The 18,992-nt window shown below is 37.0% G+C and overlaps 1 protein-coding gene across 1 annotated transcript; it reads right to left on the bottom strand.

The window, feature by feature from the left end:
- Positions 1–92: 92 nt before the first annotated feature.
- Positions 93–15,942, bottom strand: LOC126829467 (multiple epidermal growth factor-like domains protein 6). Its single transcript, XM_056102768.1, has 15 exons — positions 15,925–15,942; positions 14,810–14,935; positions 10,849–10,971; positions 10,159–10,314; positions 8,948–9,073; positions 8,219–8,344; positions 7,506–7,628; positions 6,771–6,896; positions 6,465–6,587; positions 5,579–5,698; positions 4,331–4,492; positions 3,707–3,838; positions 2,593–2,793; positions 1,637–1,831; positions 93–308 (listed from the first exon to the last, which is right to left on the bottom strand). The coding sequence occupies exons 2-15, from the start codon at positions 14,919–14,921 to the stop codon at positions 292–294; spliced, it is 1,842 nt and encodes a 613-aa protein (XP_055958743.1). The 5' UTR covers positions 14,922–14,935; positions 15,925–15,942; the 3' UTR covers positions 93–291.
- Positions 15,943–18,992: the final 3,050 nt, after the last annotated feature.

Below are 18,992 nucleotides of genomic sequence, written 5' to 3'. Positions count from 1 at the left end.
TATATCCCCGCTCTCCCTTCAAACAAAACAATACTATTCATATTGTGTTACTGAATATCGGGGGGCAGAACAGTAATGTAATACAGCTAGGAGACAGTCAGTAAACTTTATATTAGTCGTTCGAGTGGGACAAACAACAAAGGTCCTGAGTACAATTTGGCGGCACGTTGGAATTAAATTGCTGTACAGGTATATAATTAATTCTGATCTAAGATCAACATGTAGCGAGAAGTTAAATAAAACAGTATAACTATATACACTATAATCTGATACACCGGCAAATTCAAATATTCAAACTGATGTTGTTTCTGAAAAGAAAAAAAATAGAATAATCATCGTTTGCTGTTGTGCCTTCATCTTACAGACAATATGTTGGGAGATAGATTGGGGTTATCATTTGTATTCGCTGTATCAGGAACACTCACGTGGCAGCATGTACACATTTGGGATCGACAATTGGATGTAGGTCAGAACATGTGTATTAGTTGCATCATTATGGAACACCAAACAGTTCTTTATTCAGTGTTCTTAATTCTTATGATCTATAAATAGATTGGTTGGGTCAAGGTCATATGTCTATAGTCTATATTAGATTTGACAGCATACTACTAGCACCTCCTAAAATAGAGGTTTGATGGATTTGGAGAAATGTTTTTTTGACAATGGCTTTGCAAGATTGGTATTTGGAAATTCGTTGTTCTAGATATGTAAAGGGTTGTTGTTTTTTTTTTTTTTGGGGGGGGGGGTGATTTTCTAAAATAAATTTTATCTTTGTATTAAAATACAATTAAATTAAACAAATATACAATTTACAGATCTAATATGACAAATGTTTGATTTGTAAAACAAATCTTGCTTTCAAGATACAAATGTTAATTTTAGCATACAAATGAATAAATAAGAAATAAGGACTATGAATTTAAAAAAGCTAATAATATGCATTGCGAATGAAAGTGTCATTTTCGGACAGGAGAAGTGTGAGAAATATTCACTTTTATTCCCCTTCGTGGTGTTTGTAAACACAGAAGAAGATTATAGTTCGATGTCTATTTGAATCCGACCTCCATTATTTACTTTCAAGATGTTTCTTAGTAGTGTTGTAATTTCTCATCTTGGGAGCTCGGGGTTTGGAATTTAAGTTGGGGAATAAACAGGCAATAAACAGATTAGGAAATAAACAGCAGTTTCTCTAATCAAACACTGCCAAACGCATAATGGCCAGTGTTTAAATTTATAACAATAACATTGGGGATGGGCAAACATAAAGAATTAACCCGTTTCATTCACTAATCGGCAAAATAACATAGGCTTCACAATTTATTTTTTATTGGTAATCGATAGTTTTGCTCTGTCGAATGTCGAATAGCGACATAAATCCGGCTTATTTATACTGGAAAGCGCCTTAGTTCTGCATGAAAAAATAAACTGGTTTGTTTGGGGGCGACATAGGCCCCTCTTTCCATTATCCAGCATCATTTTTGATTGTCAATAACATTTATCTGAGAATGTATCATATTTGTTTTATTAGCCTAGCTGTTTTGATCGGTTTCCGATAGTATTGTCGTATCGAATAGCGACCATACCCCGACTTTTATATTATTGCGAGTTGGAACAGGTTTGTAAGAATATATATTACCTGGTTCACAGCTTGTTCTCAATCTGTGACTCCATTTACCAGTCGCTCGGCATTTAGTACCAATTCGCCCAACTAATTTATAACCTGGATTACAACGAACTCGACATCTCTTACCAAATGGTACAGACTTACGACGACATTTCGGCGGATGTAATCTACCATTAGTTATGGAGTTTAATCCACGACACTTTATAACTTAAATGAATGTGAAATAGAAACATTAAATATAACAAGAGACAATGAAATAAAATAAAATAAAATGAAATAAAGTTTAACGTCCTAATTAAACAGCCAAACACACGGCGGGCAGCGGCGCTACCGCCTATTTTTTTCCGAATTTCAACTGTTCACGCCATCTTGTACATGGGACGTCGGTTTTCCGTACGACTAGACGCTATGATTGCTAGGCCCTCAGTCCTGCCACATACATGCGGTAACAGCGCTGGAAAATCGGAGAACGTTAGATCGGAGACGATCTGGGAGGTTGGATGGCCGAATGGTTAGCACGCGCTCGCTGTATCATACGGTCTGTCATTGAGTCAACTGGCGGGGTTTCGATTCCCCGGTTGTACGTGACAAGGAGTAGGGTCGCCTGTCAAACCTCATGGGTTTTCTCCGGGTCCTCCGGTTTCCTCCCCCTACGCGCAAGCGAATTATTGAAATAAAATTGAACCATGTGTTAGTCCCGAAATGACCTAGTTTGTGTCGAGTAGACGTTAAACTCTCTCTCTCTCTCTCTCTCTCGCTCGGAGACAATCTAGCAAAATCTAACACATATGGCGTCATATGCAGATTGTGGGTTAGGGTAAGGGTTAGGACAGCAGATTTCGTCAAGGTTTCGAGATATAAACAGGGCTGGCCCTAACCCTAGATCTAGCCTAACCTTGCCCTAATCCACATAGCGTTCTCCATGAAAATCGACCGAAACTGTGAACTCCTGGGTAATGACCACTTACCTTTACATGTGCTCGAAGAACCAGAAAATTGCCCATTTGCTGCGCAAGTCCTAATGCGACTTCCGGTTAGCCTGTATCCATGGTGACATCTAAAAGAACAGGCGACACCCGGTGTTAGTTTTTTTATACCGACCCCGAGACATGCTGGTGGCCATACAATTCCTTTTTTAGGTTTTTCCAAGGGTTTACAGTTGTTGCTGCCTGTAGTTATATATGCAAAAAAGGAACATCGTATATCACTTATATTATAAAAAGAAAACATGCTAAACTTTTATGTCATTGGTGTTTGGCAAATCCAAATAATATCGGACGGCGTGTGATTGTTTATGATATTAATAAAACAAAAACTCTGATTTTCATTTAGAAATTAGGCTTGGGGGAAGCGGGTAGTTGATTTGGGGAAAGGGGTTTTGAAAATATGGTTCAACTACAATCTGATTAAAACACAGATCTTAGTATGTTTCGTTTTTTATAGTTTAAAATTTCGTTTTATTTGTCTGTACTACACTAGTGTAGGCCACCGAAAGTATAAAAAAAAACGAAACGAAATATAGATCTTTATTTTAATCAGATTGGTTACTACACTAGTGTAGACCACCGAAAGTATAAAAAAACGAAACGAAATATAGATCTTTATTTTAATCAGATTGGTTTAACTACCGACAAGGGGATGGGGGGTTTGGGGAAGGGGATGGGGGGTTTGGGGAAATTATAGTTTAACTACCGATTAAGGGCGCGTTTGTAGCATAACCCAAATAATTGCTTGTGTTCAGGTTTATGAATTGGATGTCAGGATTTGAATCACTGAGAGGCATCATTAAACACCGATCTGGGGAAAATTGTCTGATCCCGGAATGCAAATAGTCACAGGACACATTAATTATTCCCCACTTCCATCCCATATAATTTCAAGGCATATAATATTTACATCCCATCAGTAGTAGTATATAGAGCACCTTAAGAACAGCTTTAATAAACGAGATGGCGTCAGTTAAAGAACGTCGTAGTTCTGCTTGGGTTCTGTGATGCAATTGTTTATGTCAAATGTGGCATCATTTTCCAATGATTGATATCAAACACATTTTTCTTATAGTGCACAGTTTAATGGTCCTACCGTAACATGTTTTTCTGTCTGTTTGTAATCTGGCACCACGTGGACACGAACAAAAATATCTACCCGGTAAATTATAACAGGAATGGGAACAACCACTTATATTCTTATTCTCTTTACTACATTCATCTATATCTATAATATATACAATATATACTGCATTCATCTATATCTACAATATATATCTATATCTATAATTATACTACATTCATCTATATCTATAATATATACTACATGCATGTATAATATATACTGCATTCATCTATATCTATAATAGATAAATAAACACTGGTTAGCTATCAAAATAATGTTTGTCTATAGATAGTGACGTTATTGAGAGATAACAATCGGCATGATTCGGAATTTTGTAGGAACTTCAACTGTTAGAATTTCCAAAGCAATACACCTATTTATCAATCTGATTATAAGTTCATTAATGACGAAAATTATTTTGGCTCGCATAAAGTTTGATTTTCAGAGCCAGAAAAAGTATTTTCTTAAAATAGATTGTGGGCGTTTAAGATCTTGATTAATTGATGTTTTCGTAAGTACAGTACAACTTTTATTGTGATCATTTAGGCATATCACGTACTTTAGAAATAAATATAAAATAAAAGTATACTATACCAGTACAAACTTGGCTTTTTGGTGTTTTACGTTCAAAACCTTTCGGACATTTACATTCTAATAAACTAGTAGCTGCTGTTCCCTCAGTTTCTGTTCTGGGTGGACATCGTTCACATGATGTTATAAGCATTGATGAGTCACGGTACGTATTCTTCCGACACGCTGAAATTAATAAGTAAAATAACAATGTATGCCTGGCCTTCGCTGCAAGGCTGTTTTAACGCATTGGCACACTGGGCAGTTGCCCACCCGGGGTCCCACGGCATGAGGGGTCCCATGATAATCTATGTATACCAATAAATAAATACTATTCTATACTGAACTAACCTACAAATATTTGTTAAATGATTATATCAACCATTTACATGTTTTTTCCTGTTTGTGGCGGTAGGGTCCCAGTACGGGGGGGGGGGGGCTATATTGCTGTTAAGAATATTCACTAATATTTAAACTTTCAGAATGAAGCTTTTTCATTGGCTAAGAAATAATATCTGAACTACGAATTTAATAAAAACAAGTCTGAATCCTTAACATATTTGTCTAGTCTACGATATCACCCTCGATAAGTCATTAACAGAGCAAATTCTTATGGGAAACAATCACTAGTTTTATTATATAAGAACGACGTTTCGACAAGTATCCTCGTATTGCTATCAAGTTCCGTTTTCATTAGCCCAGTCGGAACAGAAAAGTATGACGTTAAACCTCATTTCATTTTATTTCATTTCGTTATCAAGCCAGACAAAGGCTAATTGCCATACAATGCTCTTGTCGACACGATCGCCCCAGATGACCACTTTGCTGTTTGAGGTATTTTACCTACACAAGCTGAATTGGCCCTGCAATAATCAGCGTGACATTACTCTCGACGGACGGAAGGGGATGTCTAGCCCCGAGAAATGAACATATTAGTTAATCAGATCCCATTTCAAATGGCAATCTGAGTCAGTCAGTGCCTGATGTTGAAATGATAAAACACAAGCTGATCCAGCCCTGTAATAAACAGTGTGCGAAACATCTTCCCTGCACAAGCTGCCCCAGCCCTGTAATACACAGCTTGTTAACTACATCTTACCTACACCCTTTAATACCCAGCGTGACAACTACATTTTAACTACACCCTGTAATAACCAGCGTGACAACTACATCTTACCTACCTACAAAAATTGATCGAGCCCCGTAATAGTCAGCATGACAACTACATCTTAACTACACCCTGTAATACCCAGCGTGACAACTACATCTTACCTACACATGCTGATCCAGCCCTGTAATACCCAGCGTGACAGCTACATCTATACGATCCTGGTAGATTGATACACACCTGATCACAGGCGTTGGTAAAATTAGACGCACACTCATCTAAATCTACAATATACAGCAACAAATATAATATGAAATGAAATCAGATGGCGCTAAAAGTCCTAATGTGCTGCTTTGGCTGGGCGGCTAATGCAGAGGGCAGACGCCATAAAGTGACCTATGAGGAAAATAGGGCACGACGGCCAAGCGTTATTCTACGTACACGCTATCTCGTGTGTTCGTCCCATCCGAACAACTATACGTTGTCCATAGCCAGGTCCTTGTCCTGCACCAATGACAAGCGGGGACCACGCCGGAAAATCAAGATGAACTTTCTCGGCCAGCACAGGATCGAACACGGGTGTCCCCCAGACAGGATGTATCGTGCAGTGTGCGGTGTGGAAGGGGAAACATTTTGCGCTACAGCCTACACTTATTCTATTACCAACTGTCAGCGGTTCTTTAACATGCTTGTCAGTGATGCAGGACGGAGGGCCTGACAAGGACAGCGGTCTAGTCCTTCGGATGAGACGAAAAAACCGAGATCCCGTGTATACATTGGAATGCACTTAAAAGATCCCTTGGCAGTTGGAATTCGATATAAGAGTAGGCGATAGTGCCGCTGTCCGGGCTAAACTTCCCTCATAGCACACTGTATTGCGTATGCCTGTCTTCATTAGCCCAGCATAAGAGCAGAACAGCAGGACGTTAAACCCCATTTCATTTCATTTCATTTCTTTAACATACTATCAAAAATATTGTTTAATAAAATAAATAAATCACTACAATGATAAATAAATAAATAAATAAATAAATAAATAAATAATCTTACCACTGCATGTATGTGAATCAGCTGATAGGTTATAATTACCATTACTACATACACATCTATATGAACCGTGTGTATTCTCACATTTATCTTGACAAGGATTATCTTCTAAGCATTCATTTCTATCTAGAGTCAAATATTATAAATAGATTTATTGATTTTAAACAGATTTATTTCTACCTAGAGTCAAATATCGACGCATTTATCTCTATCTAGAGTCAAACATCAAAACATTTATCATGTCAAACATTTTGATTCTAATCAATCAAATTGGATAATTTTGATTAAATGAATATATTTAATTCTTACCAACACATTGTTTACCATCACCATATAAGGTTAAACCTGTCTGTGTACATTCACATGTATATGACCCTAAAGTATTTACACATTTATCACTGCATCGCCCATTATCACGTTCACATTCATCAATATCTGTAATATATTATACATAGTATCTATTGTATCGGCCAGTCAAACAGCTATTAACATCATGTATCTATATATATACGGCTTTGATATCAACCAGTCAATGATGTTATAACATCATGTAACGTCAATATATCAACCAATACGGCTTTGATATCAACCAGTCAATGACGTTATGTAACGTCATGTAACGTCATTATATCAACCTGTCAATGACGTTATAACATCATGTAACGTCAATATATCAACCATTCAATAACGTTATAACATCATGTAACGTCAATATATCAACCAGTCAATGACGTTATAAAATCATGTAAAGTATTTATATCAACCTGCCAATGACGTTATAACATCATGTAACGTCAATATATCAACCAGTCAATGACGTTATAACATCATGTAACGTCAATTTATCAACCAGTCAATGGCGTTATCATTTGTCCTCAGTTTACTAACCATTGAAAGGCGTTCTAAAGACAGCGTATCAGGAAGTCGGTGTATCAGACACACAGTTATATTATAAAGTCACTTCAGATTTATAACTAATTAAAGACTGCAAGTATGATAGATATTCGGTCTACGTTTGATTACAAAAATAAATAATCCACCTACCCGAACATGTTTTATTGTCGTATTCTAGCCCATAACCCGTATGACATGCGCATCGATAGCCATCTCGTATATTCACACATTGGTGTGAACAGGTATGTTTGTTATTCAAACACTCGTTTACATCTGGAATAAACAGATATACAATTTATTGCATTCATTATAACAGTTATTCAAACACTCGTTACATTCGGAATAAACAATAACAATTTATTGCATATTACATCTACGGTAATTATACCTCTAGTGTGGTCATAAAAGTAAGACCTTAACCCCCATTGTGTCTTACCGCCGAATCCGTTTGTCTTTGAATAAAATGCTGTACCTCTGTGGCCCCTTACCTCTACAGATAATGTAGTTACCATCTACATAGTTCTACAGTTCTTGTATATCCTTGTCGTTACAACTCGAGAGCCACGGGGGCTCACTGGGTAAGACGTTGGCTAGCTAACCTAGAGGTTCCGTGGTCCATCCCTTTGTCGACCGACAAAGTTCGTCGGGGTTTATCGGGATTTTCGGGTGCGGTGCCTCCTTGTCAGTGATGCGAAATGGAGAGCATGGCAATGGACAGCTTACAGTCATTCTGATGGGACGAATACCAAGGTTCCGTGTAGATAAGTACATATGGGCGTGCACGTAAAAGAACCATTGACAAAATTCGATATATCCCTGCCATTACAAGTCTCGTTACTAGTCAGGCTATATAGTGTACACACCCCTACAACTCTTGCCGTTTCTCGCCAGACTATAATGAGGTGTTCTACAATCACAGCCGAATGAACCTGGTGTATTATAACAGATCTGTTGACAGCCGCCATTGTTAATTTTACATTCATCAACATCTGAAACATATAAATACAATCTGATAAACAACCAGGTGTAATTGTGGTTCAATTTTCCAATCATATTCTGCTGATTGATTCATCATAAAAAATCCTATGTTTTATCTCAGAAATAGAGGCTTATAGTCTGGTTCGGTTGTCATTGGGTATAGTATTGGAAACACGTCAAAGATCTCCAGAAACGGAAATATGAACCGGCCCTGGCACCTCCACCTGGGCACAATGTCCCTCATACCTCATAGAACACTTTATGATGCATACCCGTCTTCATTATGCCGGATAGAGATATAGAGTAATGGCGTTTAACATCCACTTGGCACAAACGTATGGTTTAATCTAATTTAAATAATTTGTGAGTAGTGTGTGTGTGAGAGAGGGGGGTGGGGCTCTGAGAAGACCCACCCCACAAGGATAGACAGGCGACCCTACTCCTTGTAATGTACAGGTGGAGTATCTAAACCACGCCATATGACTCAATGCCAGACCTTGTAATGTAATGCGCACGTATCAAACTATCCCCGCCCACCCCAGGATACAGTCCTATTGTAATAGGGCTACCGCTAGTCTGTTTATCTGGTTAGAATCGTTGAAGTGTTGACTTACCAATACAAGTTTTATGATCTGAATCTAGACGAAAGCCTTCTTTACAACCACAGTATGCACTGCCTATAGCATTGGTACATCTATGTGAACATCCATAATTGTCTTCTTCCGTACATTCATTAATATCTGAAATATTAAACCAGCAACATCAGTATCGTTATTGTGAGACTAAATCTGTCAAAGTCTTTTATTATCGTTTGATCGGGAACTTCCCTATACGCCATGCAGTGGTCCAAACTTCCCCATACGCCATGTAGTCGATTAAACTTTCCCATAGCTAGTCCACTTCATGGCGTTTGGGGAGGTTTGGTCCACTACATGGTGTATTCCCAATAAACACTTGAAGAATTATTCAAATTGTGTTTGTGAATTGCGACGTTAACATAATAGTATCTTTGAATTTGAAATTTCAAAGATAATCCTAATCACACCATGTTCTGTACCAAGAGCGATAATCTGTCTATTGATCAGAGCCCTATCAATCAACTGGAGCCTTAGTCACACAAACTTTAACTAAAATACTTTAAGGGTGCGGCTATTTCAGTGGTTGAGATTTAGAATTTTAGTACACATTTTAGCCCTTGGCCAATGAACGGGCTAAATTCTTAAAAGTTTATGTAATTAAAGCCCTGGGTTTTTAGATCGAGATGTAGTGGAAGAAACAATCGAAGAATGAACAAACAAAAACAAAGAAGAAATGGAGTTTAACGTCCTATTCTGGTGCTAATTAAAACGGTCATGTACGGCATACTGTGTGTTATAGGGGAAATTCCAACTGCCATGAGTTCGTTTACTACATGCCACTGTGTACATGGGACCTCGGGTTTTCTTCCCACCCGAATGACTATACATTTTCCCTTGTCAGAAAGTGAAGAGTAGTCGGTAAATGTTAAAGATACATAATGGGAGATTAGATAAAGAGCTGTTAGTTCTCACTATAATACTTAAAAACTAAATAATGTAACGGGAATTTGCTGAAAATTTCAGTCAAATTGATCCACCCTGAACCGAGTATTTACCGATTGAATTTTGGGGCTAGCCTCGATCATCATTACTAAAGTCGGTACGATAAAATCCAATTTCTGATTTAATCAGAAGCAGCAGACCGGGTTCTAAACAAGTAAATATCACAGGCTAGCGATGCCATCGAGAGCTGAATATGGTCTGGATAGGTTATTTAATGTCTAATTAATAATTAGACTGTTCATTACCTTTACATTTTAACTGTCTACTGGGATCTCCCTTAAATCCTGGTTTACACAGACATTCTACAAGTGATATCGCCCCTTCTTCGGCTGTTGTCGCGTGGGTAGGACAACTCTTACATACTTTATCCCGAACACCACGATAATAACCTTTAGGGCAGGCTGAAACATAACATTCAAACTATAAAAAACATAAAATTCATACTATAAAAATTCATACTATAATAACCTTTAGGGCACACTGAAACATCACATTCAAAGTATAATAAACTTGAGGGCACATTGAAACTTAACAATCAAACTAAATTAAACTATAGGGCACGTTGAAACATAACATTCAACCGATAATAATCTTTATGACAGGCTAAAACATCACATTCAAACTAAAATAATCTTTAAGGCACTTTGAAACATAACATTCACGCTATAATAATCTTTAGGACAGGCTGAAATATGACATTCAAACTATGAAAATCTCAAGGGCGGGCTGAAATATGACATTCAAACTATAATTATCTTTAGGACAGGCTAAAACATGACATTCAAACCAGTATAATCTTTATGGCACGTTGAAACATAACATTCAAGCTATAACAATCTTTAAGGGACATCGAAACGATAAGGCAGGCTGAAACATAACTTTCACGCTATCGTGACCTTAAAAAACATAACAGTAAACAATATGTATAAACGTACGTGCACATTTGGTGGCGCCATGTTTGCGGTAACCAGGGTGACAAGAACATTTATAACTTCCTGGTAGATTGGTACAAAGGTGATCACAGACTGTAGTATGGTTGTATTCACATTCATTGATGTCTGGAATAGAAAACCCACGAGGTTAGGCAAATGCGGGGTCGATGAAATGAAATGAAATTGGATTTAACGTCCTACTTTTCTGCATCAACTGGGCTAACGAAGATGGGCATAATCATCCATTTCGAGTGGATAATAATAATAACAAGATGACTAGTCATCACCATCCCGCGCCCTTGAACTTGTTTGGAAGGCATAAGGAAAAACAACTTCTTGGAATATCAATGGGACTAGCCAGAAGATTCATACTCTGATCATAGTAGCTGTGCAAGGCACAGTCGCTACTCCCTGTAAGGTTTGCACAACAACCTTTGCCTACCCCAATCAACTGCTGTATGTTAAACATTAAGCTTATACATCAGAAAATAAAATACTTTAATAGTTTGATGTTTGTATAAAGTTTTAAAAAGATTTCTCTGAACAGATAATGAAATATGCTTTAAAAATAAAATCTGGACAGAAGGAAGGTCATCAAAAAATAAAATAATAGGTTGATGAATGTAAAAGTGTTATAAAGGTATCTTGAACAGTTTCTGAGATATGCTCTAGAATAATAATTATATACCAAAAAATAATTCAAATGTGTAGTAAAAATCAGTCAACAGAGAATTTTTTTCCATGGCAACGCAAAAATTATTAAATCCGACAAATTCCTAATAAGCTAATAAGTCAAAATTGTTTCCATGGAACACAAAATTGATTAAATCCCAGAAATTTTAAATTAGCAAAAGGCACAACTAATATAATAGGTTAATGTTTGTAGAAAGTTTCATGAAGATTTCTTGAATGGTTTATGAGATATGCTCTGTAAACAAATTTGAACACCAAAAACTAAGTCAAATTTGTTTGCATCGAAACACGAAAAATATAAATCCCAGAAAATCCTCAATAGCATAATAGTGAGTTGACAACCTATTAAGCAAAAGACATAGAAATAATGATGTTTTGACTTTCTTAGAAAATATGGAATTGTAACTTTAAACGTATATTTTTTTTTTTTTTTTTTTTTTTTTTTTCGTTTGACCAGCAATTTGATCCCGAGTGCTACTGACCGGTTGTAGTGATAGGTCACGTCAGAGGTCAAACGAGCGGCAAGTGAGCCTATGACGTCAGACATTTTATTAACCAATCAGCATTAGTGTTACTAGTGGATTACCCACAGTTCCGTGCAAAACACGCCTAAAGCTCGCCGTAACAGACCGTTTCATTGGCTAATACCTCAGAACACTTCTATGGTAACAACTCTTCCAGATCCTAGAGTAGTAAAACGAAATTTTGAACTTTAAAAACGAAACGAAATAGGATCTGTGTTTTATTCAGATTGGATCTGTGTACAACCTGGCCGTTTCTTTAATGAAATACGCAGTGGTCAGCTAATCATACAATGACATGTGGTAATAAACAACTCCATATATAATGATGACTTTGTATTTTAAGACCCATAATTCCTTATAAGACGTTCGTATCCCGTTTGTATCACATTCCCTGTTGTTAGACGCTATATAACGATGAGTTTACTGATAGTAAAAGGAGATTTGGTTAGAGGAGCACTGACGAGCAAAGCCAAATTTATGCACTCACCGGAGTTCAACCGCTGCCATGGCGTAATACAGTCATGTGTTTATGTTCATGTGTATGTATATTCCTGTTCCCGATGTAAATGAATAATATATTTACTAAACTGATCTTCTGTTTTCACTAATAGTGTTAAGCCTGAAACGGATAGATTAATTGGGTTGAAACAAAAAAATGGGTTTTAACGTCCTACTGTTCTGCTCCGAACTGGGCTAATGAAGACGGACTTACAGTGTGCTATGAGGGAAATTTGCCCGGATAGCGGCACTACGGCTTACTCTTATATCGAATTCCAATTGTCAAGGGGGGTTGGATGGTCGAATGGTTAGCACGTGCGTGCTGTATCATACGACCTGTCATTGAGTCAACTGGCGTGGTTTCGAATCCCCGGTTGTACGTGACAAGGAGTAGGGTCGACTGTCCAACCTCGTGGGTTTTCTCCGGGTCCTCCGGTTTCCTCACACTGCTAAAGACCCCTACGCGCAAGCGAATTATTGAAATAAAATTAAACCATATGTTAGTCCCGAAATGACCTAGTTTGTGTCGCGTGGACGTTAAACCCCATTTCTCTCTCTCTCTCCAACTGTCAAGTTAACTTTTACGTGCACGCCAATGTGTACACGAGACCTCGGTTTTTCGTCCCATCCGAACGATTAGACAGATGTCTCCGAACTGGGCTAATGAAGACGGGCATACACCATACAGTGTGCTATGAGGGAAATTTTGCCCGGACAGTGGCACTACGGCCTACTCTTACGTCGAATTCCAACTGTCAGGGGGATCTTTTACGTGCACGCCAATGTGTACACGGGACCTCAGTTTTTCGTCCCATTCAAATGACTAGACAGCTGTCCTTGTCAGGCCCTCCGCCCTGCATCACTGACAAGGGAGAGCCACGACGGAAAATCTGGATGAACCTTTTCGGCCAATGCAGGGATCGAACACTCGACCTCCAGGCTAGCGAGCCAGCGTCTGACCAACTTAGCCACCGGGACCCCCGGGTTGAAACAAACTTTTCCTACCAACAAGTATAGTGTTATTATTGTCTTCATATCAGACCATCTTATGAACAGATTTAGCTCTTACATAATGCATATAAAGCTAATTCACAATCGTCAGTATGTATGTACATGGAAAGCATTACGAGTGGATAAAGCAAAAATATTAGGAATATCGTCAGTGAGCATTATTGAAATCATTGAATATAAAAGCAAAACGGAAATGTATCAGTTGTGTGAATATCTCAACTGATAAGTGACATCAGATGTTCTAGTGAGGGTGGTAAGCATGTCTAGTGCAAGATATAAGTCACTACAAATTATACACTAATAATGTGTGAATTAGCCAAGAACTGTTAAATGGTATTAGTATTTTTTTTCGTTCGACGTTTCGATGAAAGTCTAAGGTTTGGCAGATGGTTCCTTAGACAATTGCACATGTTGTTTTTATATCACGCCACAGTTCTAATATGGCTGGTCAACAGTCATTTCATCTTTTGTATTATTCTGTCGATTTTTATCAAAAATTTTAATATAATATGAGTAGATGAGTATCACTTGTGATCAGTTGGTGGTCAAACAAAAAAAAAAGAGTCGTTTAACAGTTCTTAGCCAATTCACACATTGTTAGTGTATAATTTATATTTGGGTTTGTTTTAAAAAACCAAAACAACCTATATGTTTAGCAATTCTCATATTGATGTATATACATTATAGCATATGATGAAGCCTGATAAGGGCAGGCAGCTAGCTTATGATTTGGCGTATCATAATGATGTAAAGTGGTGATTGTTTTTTTTTCGTTTTTTTTTACCTGGATGTATTTTCTATTTTTATATAGACACGTATCATTTCATTTTTCGATTCTAAATATTTATATGCATAGTTTATAACTAATTTTAAACTTTAAAACCTTGTGTTATGTTTTATATGCATATGGATTTATCTGTGAGCTGTACCTTATATGCCATCATAAAGATCTAGTACTAAGAACATCTTTGCTGTCCCAAAATATAAACTGGCTCCTTTTTGAACTTGCTCTTTTGATGCTGTTGCTGCTAATATATGGCACCCGCTAGCTGAAGAATTAGTTTCTGTCCAGCATTACACTCCTTTATAGCCAGGCTGAAAACGTATTTATTTGGAAAGTATTTGTGTTTTGTGTTACGCTATAAGCACGACTACTATGTGGAATTAGCGCGACATAAATGGACGTATTATTATCCAATATATGTATTACCCTGTCGAGAAATAAATATTCATCTCACCTGCACACGTCAAGCCATCACTACTGGACGAGTAACCATTCTTATTACACTCACATTTAAACGATCCTATAGTATTCTGACAACTCTCGCCACACGGATTCTCTCCTTCCATACACTCGTTAATATCTGTAATAATAGACAACTGTATATCAAACCATAGATAAAACAGACAACACCACTAGATACACGTTCCTTCATAATGCGAGGAAAAATCTATGACATGAAATAGTGTTTAACATCCAACTTGTCTGCACCGACTGGGATAATGAATACGAGCGTACGTCATACAGTGTGCTATAGGGGAAACTTTGTCTTTATGTGTACACAGGATCTCGGTTTTTCGTCCCATACGAGCGACTAGACACTGCTCCATGTCTGGGACGGATGCAAACTCATGGACCTCACGGGGCGGAGGCGGTGAAGGACAGGGCGATGGCAAACTCAAGCTACACAACTGAGGTCATGTTCTGATGGACAAAAGATTAAAATATGGAACAAAATGATAGGATATCGACTACTCACCAGTACATGCACTGTTATCCCAGGGTAGCTACTACTACTGTTATCTAAGGATAGTGTAGCATCTACTCACCAATAAAGAGCACAGTTATCCCAGGATAGGATAGACTACTCGCCTATACAAGCACAGTTATCCCAGGATAGGATAGACTACTCGCCTATACAAGCACTATTAGCCTAGGAAAAGGAAGGGGATACTTATCAATACAAACACTGTTATCAAAGGATAGAGACTACTCTCCAATACAGACATAGTTATCCAAGGATGGCAACTACTCACCAATACAAGCACTGTCATCCTAGGATACTCGCCAATATGCGCATTGTTATCCTCGGATAGGGTAGAAACTACTTACCAATACAGGCACTGTTATCCCAGGATTGAGACTACTCGCCTATACAAGCACTGTTATCCGCGGGTAGAGACTACTCACCAATACAAGCACTGTTATCCTAGGATAGGATAGCGACTACTCACCAAAACAAGCACTGTATCCCAGGGTACTCACCAATACAATCACTGTTACCCTAGGATAGAGAAGAGACTACTTACCATACAAGCACTGTCATTTCAGGATTCGGTAGAGACAACTCACCAATACAAGCACTGTTATCCCAGGATAGGGTAGTGACTATATACTCACCAATACAAGCACTGTTATCCCAGGAAAGTTTAAATCCAGCACTATCACAATTACACAGATATGAACCTGGTATGTTGGTACACGACTGGTTACAAGGTGGATCTTCCCATTCACACTCATTTATATCTAATACAACAACAAAATATTCTTATATCGTATACAACAACAAAATATTCTTATATCTTATCACAGGAATCTGACCTTCTATCCGTATATATATGCATACACCATGTCGTACCAGACAATATAGTTTTTTAATTATATTATTGTCTGGTACGACATGGTGTATGCATATATATACGGATAGAAGGTCAGATTCCTGTGATCTTATATAACAACAAAATATCTACTGTTTAAACGGCATTTAGTTATTGGACAACTATTACTTGTATTGTGGTTGTAGAATCATCGTAGATCCGATTGAAAATACAGTAGTTGTTTTTAATAGAACTGTTGTGTTTATCTTTAAAAATATATCTTATCTAATTTTCAAATGAACGGAACAAGAAGTGCAGTTGACAACAGTTGACATTGTGAACGCAATGAAGGAAACAGAGGTTTGTTGTTCTACATTTATACAACAACCAGGTAATTGAAAACGATCATTTGCCATGTAATAATAATCATAATAATCGTATATTTATATAGCCCGATAATACTAAAACAGAAGTTTATATTTTGATTTTGTTTAGCTTTCTATATTGAACTACGGAAAGTTTTTAGCTGAGCTTTAAATGCATTTAAGGAGCCAACGGTTGTATTGTTGTACGGCTATGAATTCCATAATAGAGGAGTAGAGAAAGGCGAGGATATTTTTGTAATATCGAGATTCACTGATGGTTGATGCAGAATACAGGAAGAGGTATAGAGAAGAAAGTGAAATTATTTACCGTCACATAGATTAGTTTTATTGTTGAGTTGATATCCGGCAGGACATATACAACGGTATCCACCGATTGTATTCTCACATCCATAATCACAAGTTACTAGATCAGATGTACATTCATTTATATCTAAAACAATAACACATAGATATACACTCATTTATATGTAAAACACATAGATATACCCTCAGTTATATTTAAAACTCATAGATATACATTCATTGATTCATTTATATCTACAACACAAAGATATACACTCATTTATATGTAAAACACATAGATATACCCTCAGTTATATTTAAAACTCATAGATATACATTCATTTATACATTTATATCTACAACACATAGATATACACTCATTTATATGTAAAACGCAATGATATACACTCAGTTATATTTAAAACTCATAGATATACACTCAGTTATATCTACAACACATAGATATACACTCATTTATATGTAACTCAGCTATATCTACAACACATAGATATACACTCATTTATATGTAAAACTCATAGATATACACTCTGTTATATTTAAAAATCATAGATATACACTCAGTTATATCTACAACACATAGATATACACTCATTTATATGTAAAACTCATAGAATATACACTCTGTTAGTGTTATATTCAAAACTAATAGATATACATTCATTTATATCTACAACAAATAGATATACACTCATTTATATGTAAAATTCATAGATATACATTCAGTGATATCTACAACACATAGATATACACTCAGTTTGCTAACGTTAACCGTTACTGCTTTTCATCCAAAGTTATCTACCTTGGTAAGTTTGGTCGTCATTCGTGTCAAAAAGATATAGAGTATTCCTACCTTGACAAGTATGATCGTCATCAGCTAGCATAAATCCATCACCAGGACAAGCACATCTGTAGGAAGCAGCATAGTTGATACAATCATGACTACAACCACCGTTGTTGGTTGAACATTCGTCCGTGTCTGTGATTAAAATACAACTATAGTACAGTCGGTCATAACAGTTAGTCAAAAACAAACACAACTATAGCAAAGTCAGCCCCAACCGTTAGTCAAAAACAATATATATATATATAGTACAGTCGTCCATAACAGTTAGTCAAAACCACAACTATGGTACAGTCGTTCATAACAGTCACAAAACACAACTATAGGACAGCCTCAGCCGTTAGTTAAAAACACAACTATAGTACAGTCAGTCCCAACCGTTAGTCAAACAAAAATATAGTACAGCCGTTCATAACAGTTAATCAAAAAAGCAACTATGGTACAACGGTCATAACAGTTAATCAAAAAAGCAACTATGGTACAATCGGTCATAACAGTTAGTCAAAAAAGCAACTATGGTACAATCGGTCATAACAGTTAGTCAAAAAACAAGAATACTGGAGAAGACATAAGACCAAATTGAACTAGCAGTAAAACTGGTCTGTATACTAGAACTTTATCCTTATTATCAACACAGAACAGTTGGGCATCACCATAACCAACCTTCCTAAATTTCATAATTTTTTTATATAATATTATATATTTATTACAAAATGAAATGAAATGGGGTTTGACGTCCTACTGGTTTGCACCACTGCGGTAATACGCCACACATTGTACTATTTGGGGCATTTTGTCCGGACAGCGGCACTACGACCTGCTCTTAATTCGAATTCCAACTGTCAAGGATTCTTTTACGTGCACGCTAATGAATACACTGAACCTCGGTTTTTAGACGACTATACGCTGTCCCTTACCAGACCCCCGTCCTGCACCACAAACTCTCGAACTTTATTACACGTGCGACAAGAATATATATAAATATATAAATAGTATGCATTGAAACAATAAAGTATAAAGTGTAAATACCCACACCCCTTTAGTTGAAACTCCTACGAACACCCCCACTACTATAACACTAAAGTATAAATACCCCCAACCATCCCTTTAATGCAAACTCCTACCAATATCCTCCCATACCCCGACCAAACTACTGTAACTATATCACACAAGTTACTTCTATGGAATTGGCATCAAGTAAAAACAAATTAATTTAGGTCACATTTTTGTTTTAAAAAAAGGTTAAAGGTACCTCTACATATCTCGTCTTCAGCATCCCAGTAGAAACCTCGG

Source organism: Patella vulgata, chromosome 8 (genome assembly GCF_932274485.2).
Source record: "Patella vulgata chromosome 8, xgPatVulg1.2, whole genome shotgun sequence".
Classification (NCBI taxonomy): domain Eukaryota; kingdom Metazoa; phylum Mollusca; class Gastropoda; family Patellidae; genus Patella; species Patella vulgata.
The sequence above is the reverse complement of the archived record's forward strand: the minus strand, read 5'-3'. Positions and strand labels throughout refer to the sequence as shown.